A 20,899-nucleotide genomic window follows, 5' to 3' on the forward strand; every position below is an offset into this window, starting at 1 on the left:
TGACTAAACACTACAGCCTCCGGGCCCGGGTCGCGCTCCTCCTCACGCACCGCCCCGCACTCGAGATCGTGCGCGACGACAAGGGGCTGCCCGGGAATAAAGGGAGACCCACGGCCCGCCGAACCGCTATCACCTCACCTGCCGTCTAGCTGCGGCCGCGCTCTCTCACCCACTTGTCCCACAGCGACTCGCAACCCCCCCGCCCGCCCCCGACAGCCAATCCTCGCCGCCTTGGAGCCACCCCGACCAATGATCGCCGACGTCGCGGGAGGCGGGACCTCGAGCGCCCTGCGCAAGGCTGCGGCGCGACGACCTACCCGGCAGGCACCGGGCCCGGAGGAGACGGGGGGGACAGCTCCGCCCGCCAGCTCCCGCCGTGTCCTCCGGCACGTGACCGGCCACGCCAATAAGATGGCGCCCGGGGGAAATCGGTTCCGTGGCGGAAGAGGGTCGTGGGTGGGCTTGGGCCTGACCGTTAGCCCCGGCTTTCACCTTCCCTTTGGTGGTGTTCCTGCCTGTAGCTGGTTCTTCTGAAGCGCGGGAGTTACAGGCTTCGGGAGCGCCCAGGGCCTCGTCTGGAAGGGGGACGTTTCCTACTGGTACTCTGGAGCCCCAGCACTAACTAACGGGGCTCTGGGGCGCGGGTGTCTGCTGCGGCACCGCCGGTGGCTCTGCGGGTCTGATTACAAAGTGCGAGGCGGGAGCTGCTGTCGGAATGGCTGGGAGTCAGGAAAAGCTGCTCCGCGCTGACGTTTGGTTTATGGGTTGTTGAGAAGGCGTTTCCCGCTTCTATGGCTTTGCTGGGAACTTCATCACATCTCGAAACTCGAGTGAGCCGCGATGAGTGGGGCGGAAGACTCTGAAAATGGAAAACCTTTGCAGCTGGGGAGAGGGGACGGCAAACCTTCAGTCGGGATCCAGACGTGCTTCTATTAAATAAACTGAGCAGTCTTGACCCCCTAATGTAGATGATGCCTGCTTCGGGTGTCAAAATAGGGTTGGGTGATGCGTTGCCATACAGTCTTACACTGTATCGTTTCACCCTATGCTTTATTTATTATTGTTTTACTTCACACTAGAGGGGTAAATTCAAGTTCCGGTGGTAACAGAAAACAAAATACCCGAATTAAAGGGATTTACGAGGCCGCGGTTCGCCTGTCGCTCCCCCGAGGTGCGGCGCAGCAGCCCTGTCTGAACTACAAGTCCCGGCGTGCACGGCGGTGCCACTACTGATTGTCGTCAGTAACAAAGCGCGCCACGAGTGGCGGAGAGGTGTGGGTGGGTCGGTACCAATCGGGTTGCAGGGTGGTGGGTGGTGCTGGGGTCAGAGCGGGCCCCGGTGGAGGTGTGTGAGCGGCGGGTTCTGCTGCCTCCCACCCCCCCTTGCAGGCCGTGTCGCTCCGTAGGCGATGAGGCCACGGGGCTGAGCTGCTCGGCTGGGGACCTCTTCTGCAACGGTACGGGGTCGGGGAGGGGAACGGGCCGCGCTGGCGGTTGAGAGCGTGGGGCGCTGGAGAAGATGGGCGGGATGGTCCTGAGAGGGGGGCGGTGAGACCGGCGGAGATCCTTCCTGCTCTCCCTAACCGCGTCCTGGAGCTCTCCTTAGTCAGCTGGGCCTTCGCCGGCCGAGAGACGTGGGAGCTGAGCCCCGGGGCCTTGTCGCAGCCAGTCTGTCAGTTCCACCGCTTAGAGAAGGCTCAGCATGACAGTGGAGGTGCGGGGCTGTGGCGGCTCCTCTTCCGGGCCTCCCCCGGGAGGACGCGGGGCGGAGAGGGGATCCCACAGAGAGGTCTGCAGTGCTTTATTAATCTTTGATCTCAAAGCTGCAAGGAAAGAGCAGAAAAGAGCCAGTACCTGGCTAACTTCTCTTTTCGACACCAAATTCTAGGTAACTTCTTAAAACTTTTAAAAGAGTGTAATTTGAGTGGTTTTTTTTTTTTATTGTTTGGCTTTTCAGGAAAAATACCGGGAATCCTGTTTTTTCCTAAGATTAGTTGTTGCAGGTGATGGAGAAGAGAAAGGGCATTTTCCTTCTCAGTTGTGGCTGAGGAGAGAGGGAAAAGGGTTTGGGGAGGACATGAATGTGGCCTAATGAGATAAGAGGGGGTTAAAATTTCGCTTGATGCTTTTTCAGGAGTTTAGAAGGAAAAAGGCAGAAGACGGCCAGAGTGAAGAGAGTTGAAGGAATGATCTGGTGCTGAGGACGCACAGCTAGAAGTCAGACGCTTTGGTTAGCATCAGTTCCACAACTGCCTTGATTTTAAAGTTTTGTATAAGTTTCTTTGCTAACTATGAAAAGTAATTAATAGTATTTAATGGAGGTTTGGTTTTCATTTTAATTGAGAGTTGTCTGCTTTGGAAATACAAATTATTGGTGGAGCTGCTGTATCTCACAGTTGATCTCTTTTGAACTTGTGATAGTCAAAAAAAATGGCCTGAAGACTAATGGTTGGTATGTACTCCACATTAGCACTCCCTTTCCTAAAGGAAGGAGATTGACAACATTTTTTTCTATGTGAAAATGTCAGAAATTATCATAACCAAGGTGCATATTTGTGGTTCATTCTTTTGGACGAGTGTGATTAGTTTGTGTTGCTTGAAGGCCTACCTTCAGTCAGAAAACATTGTACAATAGTATTTGTTTGGGAAATGATACTAAAAGAATGTAACCACTTACATATTTAGTTAATTTTATTTTTGTGCAGGGGAAATATGGGAGAGCACAAATTAACAATATGTATTTACTCACACTTTTTGTGCCTTAGGAAAAGTTAATGGCATGAGTTGGTACTGGCAAAACCAGGACCACAGTTGGCATGTAGTAGTTTCAGAGGTACATAGTCATTCTTTTGCAGGAATCTAGGTTTTTGCACTACGATGTAATGTTTTCTCTGACTAAACTTATACTTTTGTTACCTCTTAAGTAGTTATTCCTTATTAAACAACTCTGGAACCTGATACTCTCAAGCTAACAGGTGTTTCCTTTGAAACTGATCTGGTGACTTGGACTTTGGCTGGAGCAAGGCATGATGTGCGTGCTTTCTTGTTATTGAGAGGGTACTAATGAAAAGACAGACCACCCTGAACCCAGTCTCTGAAACCCTTTTGGCTTTTGTATGAGTGTGGCATTTAATATATAGATCCAAGTTAAAGCTTACTGTTCTTGACACAGTGTTCATCTTTTGCTATTTTTTCTGGTTTATTTTTGTGTAAAATCTGATTATTGCTAAAGAAAATAGCAATATTTTCTTTTTTGATATTTTGATTTTTATATTGATATTTGATTTGATATTTGATATTGATATTTGATTATTGCTAGAGAAAATAGCAACTCTGAAAATACATATTATGACTTTATTCTTATACAGAAGAGTGTTTATAAATTTTTAGGGTGACTTGTGTGAAAAATATGCATTTCCTGGAAATATTTGTAAGTAGTGGAAAAGAATCCACACGAATATACTGCTGTAAAAGCTGGCTGATCTGAAATGATACACTGGAAACAAATCAGAATATTATTAACCAAACCTGGCTGTTCTCTGCATAGGAGGTTTAGATTTCCACTTTGATCCACGTTCTTATCAATCCCATCCCTGTTCCATGAATTCTAGTCCTTGGGTTTTTTTTTATACTTTTATGCTTATAACAAATCAGTGCCTTTGGGCTTTTGTTTTATTTGTTTGAATTAATGATAAATGTTGTGGTATTAGTAATTGATTTCCCTGCTCACCCCCTCCCCAGCAGGTATTTTGTATGCATGGTGCAGGAAAAATGAATTCTACTATGAGTGAGGAGCCTGATGCACTCTCTGTAGTTAACCAGCTCCGAGATCTAGCAGCTGACCCATTGAACAGACGGGCTATTGTTCAAGATCAAGGATGCCTGCCAGGTCTTATTCTGTTTCTGGACCATCCCAACCCGCCAGTTGTTCATTCAGCTTTGCTGGTAAGTATTCTGGGGATAAGTTTGTATGTGTGTAGGATGTTTTTTAATTTTATTAGTATGTTTTTAAACAAGTAATAAGGTAAAAAATAAAATATTTTGTGTTATATTGATGTCCTTTATGCGTGTATTTTAAAAGCCATTTAAAAAATTGTTCACCAGTGACACATTATTCCAGGGGAATTTATGGAATTTTTTGGAAGAGATTAATTTACTTAGAAATTTTTTCCTTAATACAGCTATTTTATTTTTTTTGTGTAGAGGGAGGTAAGCACCCTTAATTATTCTTCTTAAGATGAAGCTGTGGAGCTTTAGAAATACACACAGTGATTTGACATATTGTAAAAAGATACAAATCACAGAATAATTTAGGTTTGAAATGACCTCCAGAGGTGATGTAGTCCAATCCGGTACTCGAGGGTACTCGGACCATGGCTCAGGGTCATGTTCACCTTGATCTTGAATACCTTGAAGGATGGAGATTCCATTACCTCTCTGGCTTTATGTATACGTATGCGTTATTTATACAATTAAGACTTGTCTGTGTCATAATTCTGTATTTTTCATTTGTTTTGCTTTTATAGTAGATATTAGTGGATTTAGTAGATATTCTTGAATTGATTTAGTGTCTGTGATACCCTTCTGGGCTCACGAGATGAAGACCTATAATCCAGGAGATGTGTGTCCTACTAACTGCTTTTAGGTTAGCCTTGCCATAGCATTTACCAGACTGTAATGTTCTTCACTGGAAGAGCTTTGAGTTGAGTTTACAGTTCTTGTTAATATGTTGCATTGTTTTTCTTCCCAGTGTGGTTTCCTTAGGTTGTGGTCTTAAAAAAGTATCTTGTTTGAATGTCTCACTCTCCTTTTCTTTGCTCCTTTGGGCTGCATTTTCACTGCCTGCATGAGATTCAGTAATTAGTCTGTGATCATGTTACAAAATAAGCTGTACATGAAAAGAACTAACTTTGTTAGATTGCTGAGGGCTAATGCAGTTTGCAGTGTGGCTCCATAGCCGCAGATATTACTCAAGTTGTGTTGTAGGGACACCTTGTTGCATGGGGAGACAGCTGTGTTGTTTAGTGGTAACCTGCAGTTAGAGTGGATTAAGAATTAGGATTTAGAGGAGACCATGCTAAATCCCAGAACCCTGGCTGTATGGTCAAAAATGCATTAGTTTATTGTGAAAACATGTTGTTTTTTTTTTCTGCTACTCCAACTCCTTGTGCTGATTAGTTCTCCAACCTCTTAGGTTCTGTAGCATTTAGTATTTTTGCTGATTACTTTTTAGTCTCCGTTTTCTGTATTTTTCCATTCTGAAAGGTCTGTTTGTTTTGGTTTTGTTTTTGTAGTCATCCCATTGATCAAAAAGGTGCTTCTATTTGAATGGGAATCATTAAATGTAATGATTTTCCATTCAGTTTGTACCTAATAAAATGATGTACAGCACTGACTTTAAGTTTCTTATTGTGTTATTACACAATTCCAATATCTGTTTGAATCATGATAGTTCCTTATTTGACTTATTTGATATGTTGTACAGTCTTTTGGGGGTGGGGAAAATCGGACATCCTAGTGCAAAAAAGTCAGGTCACTCAAGTTCTTCTGATAACTTTGTCTTTGGTCTTATTTTAGTGGAAGTTACAATTGTGTGTAAAGAGTTTCTAACAGATGGAAAAGAGACTGCCTAAATTTTGACTCAAATATTTAGCTGTTAAGAGAATGTGTTTTTTTTCTTTGTCTGACAACATTACACCCCTACTAAATTGCTTGAACAGAGAATAACAAAAATGAGACTTTTTCCACCATTAGGGATACATTGCTTGACATGAAAGTTAGTGGTTAAGAGCTATCATGCAGTTGAAAAGTAAGAAAACAAATGCATATATCTATAAACTGCGGTTATTGATACTAATCCATGTCAGGAAACAGTAAAAATCTCATTTAGAGTTTCTGTCCTACCAGGCAGCAGCCAGGCTTTCTCAAAATGCAATAAAATGGTCTTGAATTTTACATAGCATGTGCTGAAGATACTTGAAAAAAAACCAAGGTAATTAGTTCTCTGTCTATGAAAGGATTAAGGATCATGTTATTTTAAAAGCAGCTGTTGAGCAGCATAGCTGTTATATGACTGTATTTAAAGAATTGGTGCACTTCTAAACCTTGCTAAACAAAGCATTTTATAAAACATTATAAAAATAATTTTATAAACCATTGTATTTGTGTATTGCAGGATTTTACAAGTGCAGTTCTTATACCTACATCAATAAAATACTGACTAAAGAACAGTGCACAGTACATCTTTGGCTGTTCCTTCTAAGAAAGCTTTGTCTGTCAGCGCTAACAATAGAGAGATGGCTCATGAAAAGGAGGACTGACATTTTGACTAGGAGAGTATTAATGTTAGGAGGCTCATGCAAATACACAGTTGCTGACTGGGGTCAACAATGTGAAGCTGTGCAAAGAGTTTGCCTTGAAAGCCAAAGAAACAAAACTTGTGCAACAAATTAGTATAAATTCCCAGTTTAGGTAACAATAACCTAAGCAGCTTCCTGCTGCTTGTATTCTTATTCCTGTATGGAGTTATGAATATTGCAATTAGTCTTCAGAAGCCTATAAATGTGGTAAACCTCTTTCTGTAGACAGTAGAAACTTGGTGATAGATTTTCTAGTACTGGGGAAGCCCACAGAATGGATGGAAATTATGCTAGAAGCATAATGTATAAAAATTACTTTAGATCTCAGATCACATAAGTGTTTGGTGGAAGGGACTTCTGGAAGTCATTCACTTCAGCTTCCTGCTTGAATTGGGACTGTCACCGACAATCAGGTCAGTTGTAGCTTTGTCTCCTTGATTCTGCGGTGCCACTAGGTCATCTGTTTCAGTGTTGAACAACCTTCAGAGTGAAAAATCTTCTTGTAGTATCTGATTTAAATTTTCCAAGCTGCAGTTTGTAGCTGCTCCCCATTGTTAAGTTGTCTGCTGCTGTAGCGGAAAGTTTGGCTTAATTATCTTTGTAAAGGCTTTTTAAGTAGTTGTAGACACCTGTTAGTCCCTTAGACTCTCTTAGCCAGTACAGATAAACCCAGTCTCTCAACCTTTTCTCATAGATTAGATATTCTATGCTTTCTGTGTATTTATAAGAAAGCTCCCTTTTTTTAATGTTCACAGTAGGTGATACTACTTTTATTTTGTTACTAGAGCTCACATTGTGACTGTTTTGCAGATGTGCACTAATAAAAATGAATGATAATGTACTGGACATCTTGCTGATTTGCTGTGGTTCTTTCTTTTAGGCCCTTCGCTATTTGGCAGAGTGCCGTGCCAACAGAGAAAAGATGAAAAGTGAATTGGGTATGATGCTCAGCTTACAGAATGTAATACAAAAGTAAGTTTATGATGGGTTATTGGATCCAAAGACAGTGTGAATGTAACATTCTGATGCAAAGTGAAACTTTGACTATTAATTTGTATAACAAACTTTTAATACTGCATTCTTTATGTGCTGCAAGCAATTGATGGTTTTCATTTTTCAGTATAGCGAAGTAATTAGACCATGATCTACAAAAAATATTCATTTGAAAGTAATTTGCTGAACAGATTTCTTGCCCTTGTTACAGAAAACTTAATTTTGTCTCTTCCCTTTAGGTTCTCTTTTAATCCTTCTCATCATTGTATATGGGTGCCTTGCACTAGTGCATTAATGAAATAGGTTGGCAACTGCCACATTTATCCTCTTAGAAGGGAAATTGTATATGCAATGTATTTGTTTCAGTATACTTTTGAAGGTATGTATTTGCACTTCTGTATTGAGGAAGCATCTTGCAGGTGGAGTGGAAGTCAGTGAGGTTTTTGGTGGTTTACTAATTTCTTGGTAGATTGGGTCAACTGGGTTATGTCTCAAAATTTGCAACTGTTGGATTTTGTTAAGATTGTTAACTCTTGAGTCTTGGATACTGGAACATGTGTGGGTGCATGCACTCTGGAGAAGATGCACATGTGCACTTACCAATAGAAATTAATATGATGCACTAAGATGAATCATTATTAACAAAAAAACCCCAACATACCTTCAAAGATTAGCCTGTTATAGCAAGAATTAATTTGCCATCAAGTTACTAAGAGATGCTATTTTATACAGAGCTTGATAGCATTTTAGTTAACTGGACTTTTCAAGGTATGAGGAACTGTTTCATGAGGGAGAAGAAAAGTCATATTGCTGCACTGAGGTAAATGTTAACTATTATTTAGAAAAGATGTAACACAAGTAAAATTGGGTGTTAAAGATTCAAGTGGAAAGCTTTTGAATCTTTTATGCGTTAGCTGAATCTCTAATGTATCACTTGTGGTATAAGTTACAAGTTTCTTTTAGAAAAAAAACTGGTCTAGAGTTTGCTAGTTCCTTCATTCCATAGTCCCTCGGTTTTGGTGGTGTATCTTTTGTTATTCTGTCTCTCTAGCATTGCTTATCTAACGGTGTGAACCTGAAGAATTAGAGGGGAACTTCTAATCTGTCCACAAGTCCTGTGTAGTATATGACCTAAAGAAGATTAAAGCTGTTTACCTTTGAGTACTTCATTAATTCTGCTGAAACTAACAATATTATGCATTGGCATGAAATTCAGCATTGTGCCTGAATATAATCTTTTTATTCACCAGGTACCCAAAACATAAGGATTTAAAATATGCCTTAAGTGGGGCAACGAACTAAATGACTAGAATTCAGAAGAGAATAGTTCTTTTTTTGAATAATGCAATAATAAAACTTTTTTAAATGGTAGGTGTTTTTAATAGGATGTATGGGGAGAAAATGGAATTAAGTCTTACAGTGTTCTCCTTTTCTAAAAGACAAGCATAGTTAAGGTAAAATGCACATAAGTCTTTGCTACTTTTATAATAACAATAAACTGAAATATTTAAGTAGCAACAGAAGCATATATTTTGAAAGAACTTTTTTCTAGTATAGATTACATGTCTGTTTAGAGCACAGAGACATCCTTAAATTGCTGAAAGGGGAATGCTAGTTCATTATCAGTCTCTGCAGCTTACAAATATTACTTAGGAAACAGTCATAATTAAAACTTTTGTTTAAAGAATTTTATAGAAATCTCTTCGACAACATTTTTTTTTCCCTGTGTTTCAATTTCAAGGACTGAAAGTGTGAAGTTCAGAAACATGCAGAAAAGGAGGGATAAGTCAGTAAAAACTGGAAATCTTGTAGGTGTTCTTTTTTTTCTAGAAGGCTCGTTGGCAACAGTAAGAACATTTAATTTGTATGCTTGTAACATTTGGAAAGTGTGATATCATGAAAATTTAAATACATAGCATCTTCAAACACAAGACTTTGTCATGTGCTTGTCAGGATTTTAGGCTTTCACATTGACAGGAAATGCTGAAGCTAAGTTTTGTGTTGCCTGCAGAAATATGGAGAAAGATGGTAGAAAAGTCCTGAGAAGATAAATGTAGAATTATTTTTGTCACAATAAACCAATGTTTTGGGGCTGTGTTTTTTTGTTAGAAGGTCTGTAGAGGAGAAAAACAAGGTCCTTTACCTTCTTGAGATCTAAGTCACAAAATGCAGATACTAGCTTTTAATGGGATTTCGGTTTACCAGAAGATGTTGTAGTCCATTGCACTGAAAGGAAACATTAATAAAAGAAGTAATAAATGCTTTGGTAGTAGATGTCATTGTCTACTTCCCAGAATTTGTGGATCTAGCTCATCGCTCTATCTAGTCTAAAATCTTTTTATTATTTCCACAATTCAATTTGGGGTTTAGCTTTTTTTTGTAGTATGTTTATAAAATTGTGAACAAACCATATGAAGAGATACGAACATCTGTCAGTATTGTGCTTTTCCAGTTACTCTGTGGTTCTTTGAAACGAGGCAGAACCCACCACGTTCTGGATCAGAAGTTGTAGTTACTGGCTTTTTGCTCTTGACAGCTTAAGCACATCCTGTGGTCTGAATCTTTTCCTTTCATCAAGGATTTTGTAGCTGTCACTGTTCACTCTCTTTGACTTCTCACTTTACTGAGTAATATTCAGTGGCTTTCCCTGTTCTGTACTGAATCGTGACAAACTGTATTCTGCCACTGATAAAGCTGTCTTATGTCTTTTCAGGCAATGAAATGGAGCTTGTGTGCAGAGAGGCAAGTTGCAAACAATATTTGTCATATTTCAGACTAAAGTTGATGTTCAGCAGTGCTGAACTGACACTGTGCTTAGGAAGTCAAGAGTTTTAGAATTCCAGTTCTTTTTTGCTTTCAATTATGTAAATTCTGAAATTTAGGGCTTTTTTTTGTCATGTGAGTGTCTTTTTTTTTTTTTTTTTTTAATAAGCGTTGGAGGTTTCTGTACTAGAGACCTCAAGTTCAGGTATGGAATTTCTTGCCATAACCTGCCTACAGATAACCAGTCTTAACAGATCTTCAAATGGTCAGTGCCATTAGCTGGAAAATAGTTGGACTTGGTTTGCTACTTATGACTTCTTGTAATAGTACATGGGAGCCTCAGGCACAAGCCAAAACCCTTTTGTTGAAAGTAATACAGAAATAGTGGAAGAAGAATATAGCACTTGTTTAAACTCATTATCCTGAAGGTAAGGTACTGTTTCCTTCATAAGACTACTGAGGTTGAGAGTTTAAATTGCCACTGGTTTATCTAATGATAAGCAGTAAATTATATTTTGTACTGCACCATGGAAAATGGGTAGGAAATATTTGAGAGACCTTCAGGTTTAATTATAATTATTTGAGGTACCTGCATGTTTAATTTCATAACTTACCAGTCCCATAGAATTATCTGATCAGCTTTTTTGTATTTGCTTATAATAAGCATTATAGCTCACTTGTGAAAATCATTTTGCTGCATAAAAGGAATGTTCAGCTAACTCCTTAGTTGATACTACATTTCACATAAGGAACAAAGGATAAGTTTGAGGTTCATTGTGAGAGTGATTCTCAAGATGTATGAGCACTAGGTTTTGCTGACAGAAGAGTAACAGATTTTAGATGTAGAGACTGAAGCCTATAGGCTCTAGAACAGAAATATGAAATGTCAGCTCTGAGGAGTGCAGAATAAAAATCTGAAGGCAGTGAGATTTTTACATATTTAGGATTTCTTTTCAGGCTGAACTTGATTTGGAACATGTATATGACTTTCTGAGATACATCATTGGAAAAGCTTTATACAATTCCACATTTTCTAGGACATGTGAGGAGCTGTTCAAGTTTCATGGAATACTTCAAAACATTTTTCAAATGTAAAAAATTCTGTTGCCCTTCTCTATATTTACTGTTTTTTTTTTTTTGTAACGGGACATTTTTCTTTTCATCCAGTTCTGCTTATTTTTAAGTGAAGCTTGGTCCGTCTTCATGTTATCAGCTAAAAGTAGTAACAATGTTGGAGAGAAATCAGACCTTTAAAGTCCTTACCGGCAGGTTTCCAAACATTTCTTTTAATATTTTGTTTTGCTTTTTATGGATCATACTGCTTTATTATAGTCACAAAAATGTTTCACTCCCTTGCCAGGTGACTGAGTACTTGGAAATGTATGTATAGAAATGTATGAGCCCAATAGGTAAAAAGAAGAGGAGAAATTGAGGCTCATTGGAGAATGATGTTTCATTCTATTCCATCAGTCATCAACTTATTTAATACTGAAAACTGGTTTAGTTGCTGGCTTTATGAATTCTATAGAGGACTTACTGTATCCGTATGGACTTTATAAAATGTTATTAGCAGCTTCTAGAATTAAAATTAATTGGGATTTATAGCCTACAAGGAAAGACACTAATTTGTGTTCAGAGTGAAAGTGACTTTTGATGGACAGTAAAGGTCAAAGTTCATAATTTTTCATAATCTCTGTGAGTAGCATGTTGGTATTGTTTAAATATAACTAACATATTTAAAAAAACTGATGAAGAGTCAATACACTGAATAGCTCTTATTATGGAACAGCAAATTACTGAGAGTAAAATTCCAATTACTTAGCTAAAAGAGCTTTTCAAGATAGTCTTCCTTTGCCAGGGTGTCAGATTTAACAAGCTGAACTAAATCCAGTGCATTAATCAGCTCTTCCAATTTATTACTTGCCTAAGAAGATTAGGGCAATTAATATGTGTTTAATTAGAGTCCCTTGCAGATCTAGTAAAATACATGCAGTCTGTAATTGCTGACTTCTTACTCAATTTTAATTTTTGGTAGCCTTAATTACCTGTACTTTTTGAAAAATTAATTATTTGTTGAAACCAGCAAAGTTTAAATTTATTATGTTGGACCAAAGAAATGAAAAATAAAGCCCAATATTTCAGGAAGTGTTAGCTGAAATTAATGTTAGGGATGCAGCATCACAAGAGTTATCTAATTTTTATTGTGTGACATGCTACTCCCCCCCCCTTTTTTTTGTTTCCCTCTTTTTTTTTGTGAGAAAAGAGGATTGGTTGGAGAAAGACAGTGCAAAGGCCATTCATTAATTAGTAAGAAAGTGAACTACATATTTAAAGGGATATCTGATGATGAAAGGGATGTTGCCATTTCAGAACTGGCTTCAAGGTAGTACTTCATGAGAAATTATAGCTAAAATTTTGTAGACTTTTTGCATTTACTGCATTTATACATTTATGCCATTGATTGGAATACTTAACTGATCTGCAAAGGAGAAAGAAATAGCTTTTTTCAGACTGTGGAGATTTTCTATACCTGAATCATTTAGTAATGTTATTTTTGTAATCCATGGTATGTGGGGCTTTTTTACACATCAGAATTGAGAAATAGTTGAGATTGGGTAATGGGATTCTGTTGCAGGGTTATTTTTGGAATCTACCATACTTGTGATTCTGTACTGAGCAGCTGTGTTTTTGGAGAAAAACATGGTTATCCTATGTCTTAGATATTCCTGTGAGCAGGAGCTTCCAAAAACTTTGGTTTTAGAAATTACTTACAAATTGCTGTGTATCACCTGAAACAAAGAGTAATACACACTTCCCTCTATTCCATGTTAACTTTCCTGGCCTTCCCTTTCCTGTTATTTTCCCAAGCCTCTGTGTTTTACTCACTTTGTTACATTTTGTCTATTAGAAGCAAAGTGCTTCTAGAAAATTACACTGCTTGCTGGTGCATCTGTTTGGGCTGTGGGGCTCCAGTCAATTCAGTGCTCTAGCAATGTGCTTGTTAATAATAGATGCTCACAGCAGGAGGACATCTGCGGGCTGTTCTATTCAGCATTGTTAAGCAAAGTGGCTGAATATCCTCCTCCCCCACCTCTAGTTTCTTTAGGGAATGTGTTTATTGTATATTTTGGTAATCTTACAAGTTTCAGAAATAGTTTGGTGTTTGAAGTTATTTTTGAAAAAGCATCCTCTTCCAAAAAAAACCCACCAAACAAACCCCAATAAAATATTAGGAAATGTAGGAAACATCAGTATGTCCTCTTTAAATATACAGTATTAAATATACAGCTGAATGCTCCTTTGCTCTGTCAAACAGCTTCCTGGGATTTGGAGGAGATTATCTATATCAAGGAGTTAAGGGGTCGGGGAGAGAATGGGGGCAGTGCTGTAGGCTACATAGGTCAGTAAGGCATGTACTCCGTAAAAGTTCGTGCTCTTTTTGCTTGTGGGTCATGATAAACTAATAAAGAGTTCAGAATTTCTCACAGTTCAGCAATTGTTTTAAAAATATTTCAAGACCTTTTGTTTTATTTCTGTAATATATTTGGCATTATGGAGGATATCTGAAGTCATCTCAACACTGATGCAGGCAAAGGAACAAAGAGTAACAAGAAGTAAACCACAGAAAGCATTAATAGAAGCATAGAATGGTTAGGGTTGGAAAGGACCATAAGGTAATCTAGTTCCAGCCCCCATGCCATGGGCAGGTTATGAAATGGTGTAAAATCCTAGTTTTACAGTATTGGTGTTAACCTGGATTTTAGTCATATTATAATGGGCTTTCTAGGAGAACTTTATGGGGTTTGTGAGATAAGAAAATAAGGTTTAAAGGCTTGGAAAGATGGACATTGTTTGTAGGAATAGTCCAAGACTTGACTGCCAACAATTCAAATATAGCTAGTAATTTACATGTTGAGTATTACTGTGAATTGATATTTTTCAGGGATTCATAGAAAGTAGCAGTCATATAAATAACTGTTCTAAAGGTTTATTATGAAAAGTGTGATTTAGGATGAGCTGATTGGGGTGTTTTTGTCTTTGTGTGTAGAACTGGTTACTGAAAAAATATGAAAGCGTGACCAAATGGAAGGGAGTGAGCTGTGCCCTACGGGATGTGCTCAGATGTTCTCTCAGTGTACTTCTGATGTTCAGTTTTGATTTATTTATTTTAATTTTTTTTTTAATCTCAGGACCTCTCTGTAGTCAGAGGTATTACAAAGTCATTGTTTCTTCCTGCACACAGCTTCTTTGTTTAGTGAGCTCTATACAATCAGTAGTGTTTCTATACTTAAAACTTTAGGTGGTTGTCAAGCTCTAGATTTGGCTTTTGTGTGTTTGTATTACTGTTTGTTTTTATTCTGTCATGTGTCTATAATTCTTATTATAATGTTTCTGACTGCAGTCAGAATCCATTTTGGTTTCATGTCTCGCTTTCAAAGCTGCTACGTTTACCTTATAATATCCCACTAGATACCTGGCATCTGTATCACGGCTGCCGGTTGTGTAGCTTTTCATTTGATGTCTGTCTCAATTCATGTACTATATATATATATACATAGACTTTTTAATAAAACCAGTTCAACACAATACTAATTCAGTAGCCTAGCTCTTAGTATACTAGTTCAATATATGTACACACTCAGTGAAGCAGCGAACCAGCAGCTTCTGTAACTGGTTTCCATGCAGTGCTTGCAGTTACTGCGCAGCTTTTTTGGTATGTCTCTGACACTATAGTGCTTGCATTTCAACACCTTCATCCTCTTTTTTTGATACAAATATTTTATTTTCTTGATATTTAGTGAATTCCAATTAATTGATAAATAATGAGGTATCAAAGTAATCATTAATGCAGTGTTTTTAGTTGGTCATTTATGTAATGTCAGATTTAGAGACTGCCTGTAAGTTCTTCAGAATCATGGCCTTCAGCTGGTTTACAATGACTGCATTAAGAATGTGATAACGCTTAATACAGGACATGTAACTTGCTACTTAACCGTTGAAGTACCTAATTTCTACAGAGGTGATTTATGTACAATATCTGATAAGGTACGTTATCAAATTGTAGGTTCCTAAACCTGGAAAACACTTTTCAGTACCTCCTACTGAGTAAACAGGCATTATTTTGGTGGTGTTTTTTGGCAGAGAGAGGGCCATGATCATAATTGCTTTGAGTGCTTTGTATTTAAATGTGAAGAAATGAGTTCGTAAGTTAGAAAATAAACTAGTAGTTGGAGGCAAGAAACTAGAAGTTATAGGCAAATTGTGACAAGTATTGCAGAATGGGGAGGGGGGGGTAAAAGAGAACATTAAAACACTGAAAAAAAGGTGTGTGAAGTATAAAATAACTTTTCTAAAAATATATGTATATCAAAGCCTTTGGTCAGTGTCCTAGTCGATTTCTTCTTTATTTAGAAAATAGCTGGAGCAGTAGGTTAAGTATTTTAGAAAGCAGTGGCTTTATTCCTGTTTTCCTGCAGACTTGTATTAAAACAAATATGGAACACTTGAGAAACATTGATTATAAAAAATGAAATGGTTTACAGAGCATGGCACGATGTTCTGATATGTTAAAAAAATAGAAGCTGAATTGGCATTTAGCTTATTACTGAGTGTATGGTGGGGGAAAAAATACCATCATGCTAAAGTCAGTGCCTCAAGACCCCCTTGACATGGTATGCCAAAAGGCAACTGTCTTCTCTTTTAGTGGCAAGGTTCAGTACTGAGGTTGAAGGGAAGAGATTTAAGTGGATTGGCAGAAGAGTCAGGAATGGTAATAGCAACACAGGGTGCCTTTACTACTCAATAAAACTTGTCATCAGCTGGTGTGGAAAACATTTTGAGAACACAGTGACCTTCACTGGTTACGGTTGAATTTACAAGAAGTGCCAAGATAGCATTTTGAGATGCTGTCTTTTGCTAATGGCTTACTAAAATAAAGAGCAAAGGAGGCTTATGATGCTTTGAAATGCAAGTAGCAAGTTGTGTTGCAAAGTATTTCATACTTACCGCAGGTGCAGATTGACAGTGTTGTGGGCTGGAGCCTACATTTATCTGTGAAAAAGGAGTTGATAGATACGTAGCACTTGTAAGGTTTCTCATCTTTCCTTGTCAGTATCAAATGTCTGCTTTTGGGTTACAATGAGCTTGTCCACAGGTGATTTTTGTCCCTAGTATGACTTTCATGCTAAGCGTCCCAAAAAAGTTGCAGATTTTTTGTCTGTTAATCCATAACTGTCTGGATTACCCCCCAAACACTTTTTTCTTTGCTTTTTTTTTCATTTCTTTCCTGCATGCTGCTCAATCAAGAAACATAGGAAAGTGCTGGTAATTAGAAGTTGCATAGTTTCACACGGATATTACAGGCAGTAAGTGCCACAAAGGGAAATGCCTCAAAAAATATTAGTGATGAAAAGAGTCTGCATTAGCAGTTTCTGAATGGAGCTGTTATTTCAGAAGAAAGTGAATTTTACTCTGGAACAACTAATGCAAAGTAGATATGTTATTCTGAATTAGATGTATTTATGTTCAGGAATGTGTTTTTATACTTTGTTGGTTTGTAGTATATGCTGCAATATAATTTTCTGCAAGATTTCCATTGAATTTGGCAGCTAGGAAATCCTGTGCACTAACTTGGAACAAGTTAAAATTATTAGTGCATTCTGTAATTGCATAGTGCATAATAGAGTTCACACAGAATTTTTTCCTAAACCTTGGTACATGCTTCAACCTGTATTCTGCATGACTGCTGTCCCTTTGGCTAGCAGTGAAGCTGCTCATACTGGCTTGCTTTAAACAAAAAAAAACATCCATTGGCAATGTATAAGTAGTACAAGAGTATGAAAACAAGATGTTTAAATAATAGTTGCTTTCAACATTACTTACTTCAAATCTCTGCTGAATAAATTAATAATAATTTAATAATAATAAATTAATAAATTAGCAAATTAGTCAAATAGAAAGTTTACACACAGATATGCCTATGCATTTTTTTCCTCTGGTACAGGTTGCTGTAGTTTAATTCTTACTATTCACATGGGTTTTGTTTAGGAAAGCCTTCATCTGTAAGTTTGTAAGCCTTTCTTTTTACTTTCTCCAGTAGTTTTCAGGGAAATGATCAGTTGAAGCTTACTTCTCAAAATTAAAATAAACCGTGAGGTTAAGACAAAAATGTTTTCTAGGTAATTATATACCATCATCATGTATTATAATATGATATACTTGATGCTGTTAGCATGCTAATAATACAAGAAGTGGTATTTGGCATCCTTCCAAGCTGTTTCCAAAATGTGAGCATCATTCCAGAACTACCAGTAGTGCTACCTGATCACTACAGCAGGGTTAGCAGGAAGGACTGGCTTTTTAATGCTATTATTCGATAACTTCCACCATAAAAGGACCAGGGACAGTTGTTACCCTTAAGATTTATTTTGTTTTTAACCCCAGTGCAGTTTGTTGAAGCTATATAATAAACATGATTTCTGCCATATAAATCCATGAAATGATTACTGTTCATTAGCAGGCAAGATGTTGGAACTAGCTACTGTGAAATTCAACATGGAGTTTGTGTGTCTGTTACACAGACTCTTGTCTAGCAAATGCTACTCTGAAGCCTTTTGAGTTTAGTTGAGTAACAGGCCTGGATTTTTATTTTTTTTTAGATGGAGAATATGTCCATATGGTAGGTACCAAGCTGTGGAAGATCAAAAGTTGATCTTCCATTTAGCATATAAATAGCAAGAGTTAAAATTGGATTAATAGCTAAGTTAAACATATGGCATATGTTTGAATCTGTTAATCCCATTCGTGAAAGTTTGTTCTCTTCTTGTGATCAGAGGACAATAGAATGAATCAGGGAAATGTTCTAAGCACGGATAATTAGTTTGCTAAATGTCACAGGCACCTATCTTACGTCAGTCAATGGGATTATACTGTGATTTTCCTCAGATTTAAATTTGTATTGAAGTTTTTCAGCAGTCTTCAAAACATCCCAGCATTTACATGTGATTTATCTGAATTTTCAGGGTCATTAGGCATATGACTTAAATTGAGCTGGAAGTGGTGCTGGGAAATCCAATTCTCGCTCCTAATTTCAGTGAGGTATCTTTTGTTTAGTACAAAATCAACTTCAGTACATCGTTTCCTCATTTTGTCCCGAACTTTTACTTTAGTGTTTCCTAGGTCAAATTGTCATAGTGTGAGTAGAGTCTGGAATGCTTGCCAAGTGGGAGGAATCTTACAGGTCTGGAAAGCATTCCAGGGAAGTCTGTCTGACATTGCCTTGTTTCCATGGTGCAATAGCCTTGGAGTAAATAAAGGTGACATGTAGCTAGCACATGGTTGATACCATTAGAGTGCAGTCACATAATGCACCTGCACTCACACAGTACGTAGGTTCATCACAGTCCAGCTGCTTGGTCCTTGGATTTGGAAATTCATAGTGCTACAGATCATTGTGTCACTTCAAGCTTGCCCAGTCCTACAGGTTCTATTGGTTTTCCTGTTCTGTGCTTATGAATTAGCTTTCCTATTGTTAACCCACTGTTACGCGTGATCTGTTGTTGTTGGCTAAAATAAGGATCCTGCTGTCTATATTCTTGAGGATTTTGGCTTCTTACTTTTAAGAAAGCAGGTGGTAACTGTTTTTGTCAGCTGCTGTGTAACGTTATTTGGTCCTTACTGGGTGTTTTGTGGCTAGAGGGAGCTGAGGTGTACTGTAATGGGTAGCATGTTAATAGCACTGTAATGAGACTGTGAGAAAAAGTGCATTGAAGTGCTCTTTTCCAGGTTGTTTTCAGATTACTTGCCTGTTGCCTGGAATGAGTCAGGAGAGCAGCTTGTGAGCCCACTGTATCATGGGATGCACTAAAATCTCACAAGAAAGAGCAGCATTCTTGGAGATGAGAAAGAATCTTGCCCTGGCACTGGAGCAGAACAGCCAGTAAAACAGCCAGATCAGATAACTGTCTTGAAACAGATTGCCTTTTCTCTAATACCATGCTCTTTCTTTAGGCTTGTCATTCATGCTCAAAGTTTTCATCAAAACCATGTCAATCACTGTGTCTCACTTCTAGAATCAAGGATTAATGATTTCCAACCTTCCCTTGCAGAATGTAGCAATTCTTTGCAGCTTACTGCTCCCTTTAGTTGTTGCTAGAGACAATTTCTGTCTTTAAATACAGAAAGAATGGGCTCTAAAAGAAATTGGTTACCTGGAAACGCATACATCAATGGTCTTAAGGCGTAGTTGATAGGAATATCAATTTGTTAGCCATTTTTAAACCATAATTATATCAAATGATAGTTAAATCAAAAGTACATGCTTTAAGGTTTCTAATGCAGGAGCATTTCCCCCACAATGTACTTAGAATTCATGCCAATCCATTAAATTCTTACTTGCCCTTTTTGTGTCGTAGAAGGATACTACGTTTGTTGCAGCAAATGAGGTTCAATATGGAAATAAAATGATGATTGAGAATAGAACTGCTTGGGCTCTTAGGGGAAAAATATTATTTCTGCCTCACAGGGGCAGTACTTGCATGTATTAAGAGGGGTTGAGTGAAAATGTCTACTTCTATGTGATCATAAGTTTTCTCAGAATTTTGGAAGGATGCTGCTTGGATCATTCTAAAAATTGAGTCTCTCAAAGTGGTATTTTGAATTTGAAGATCTGTGCTTTAAGGTACTATTTTTCCAGTAGAATGTAAACTTCTTGAGATTGCAATGCAGAAAATTTTACCTGAACTGACTTTGCAAGGTTAAGGTCTATTTCCTTAGCTTTGGGTTGGGTTAATATTTCTTTCACCACTGCTAGCTTTCTTTGCTTTTACAGGCCTGCTCTTAATTTTTCTGTGTGTTGGTTTGCTAAGTACTTGTGAAAAAGAGTATAACGGTGAGCCATAAAGTGCATGTCCACCTTGTCTGATTGGCTGTTCAGAAGCATTCCTTCATGAGTTGTAAGACTGTATGCCATAGCCCCTCTTTGAAGGGGCGATGTGTACTGACAATATGTATAGTACAGACTATACAGATATGTTAAAGTGTTTATTGCATGTGAATAGGAGATGTATCGTAAATATACTGTTCTTGTATATCATTTTCCTTGCTTGGACCTTGTCAGAGTTTGGGGCTGTTCAGTGGTAGAAAGAGTCTGCCTCTGATTGCCCTCCTCTCATACAGGTTTCTCAGTCTTGTGTAGGGAGTGAGCTGTAGTTCTTCTATCCTGAGGTGTAAGTGATGCCTCCTAAAGCTAGAAGTTGAGAATGATCTGTCTTTGGATCCCTTACTCCTGAGCAACCCTGGGGAAAAAGGTCTGTTGGTACAAGGCTGAAATTGGTCACTAGATTACGAGTACTCTTTTTACTCTCTCTTTTTGTAGTTCAAATGTAAACTCCTGAGTGAGCTTAGGTACATTGACATTTTCATCTATGTTGTGAAATGACTGGAGGTTAAAATATTTCTTTGGTGTTCCTCTGTGCCCTTACTTTTGGTTCTATACTAAATTTACTGAACACAATTATTATGCTAGGTAGAATTATGAAAAAATGCTATAGATTGAATGAGAAAACTTGGAGCAGCATTTTCCTAAAATCAGTATCATATCTGAACCAGTAAACTACTGGATTTTTAAGCTTTGTATTTAAAGCTTCTGAATTGGTATTGTAAGGTATAATAACTTGTCCTCGATGACTGTGGCTATGATCATGGCATAAGATAAAGTGGAAACATTTGAAATACCAGTTGATAAATGCCTTAATAAGTTTTGAGAACAAAGCCTCCCCTTTTTC

The 20,899-nt window shown here is 38.1% G+C and overlaps 1 protein-coding gene across 6 annotated transcripts in view; it reads left to right on the forward strand.

Annotated features, from left to right (window-relative positions):
* The first annotated feature begins 1,087 nt into the window (after positions 1–1,087).
* ARMC1 (armadillo repeat containing 1) overlaps positions 1,088–20,899 on the forward strand; it is a 30,662-nt gene continuing 10,850 nt past the window's right edge. The window contains exons 1-4 of one of the 6 annotated variants that reach the window (XM_062633290.1): positions 1,088–1,272; positions 3,742–3,945; positions 6,681–6,776; positions 7,240–7,331. In XM_062633290.1, the coding sequence (XP_062489274.1) occupies positions 3,754–3,945; positions 6,681–6,776; positions 7,240–7,331 (380 nt within the window). In that variant the 5' untranslated portion in view covers positions 1,088–1,272; positions 3,742–3,753. The other 5 variants (XM_062633291.1, XM_062633293.1, XM_062633289.1 and 2 more) reach the window with 5 other exon arrangements.

This window comes from Pezoporus occidentalis, unplaced genomic scaffold (assembly GCF_034315485.1).
Source record: "Pezoporus occidentalis ecotype Australia unplaced genomic scaffold, CSIRO_AGI_Poc_V1 ctg4, whole genome shotgun sequence".
NCBI classification, from domain to species: Eukaryota; Metazoa; Chordata; class Aves; order Psittaciformes; family Psittacidae; genus Pezoporus; species Pezoporus occidentalis.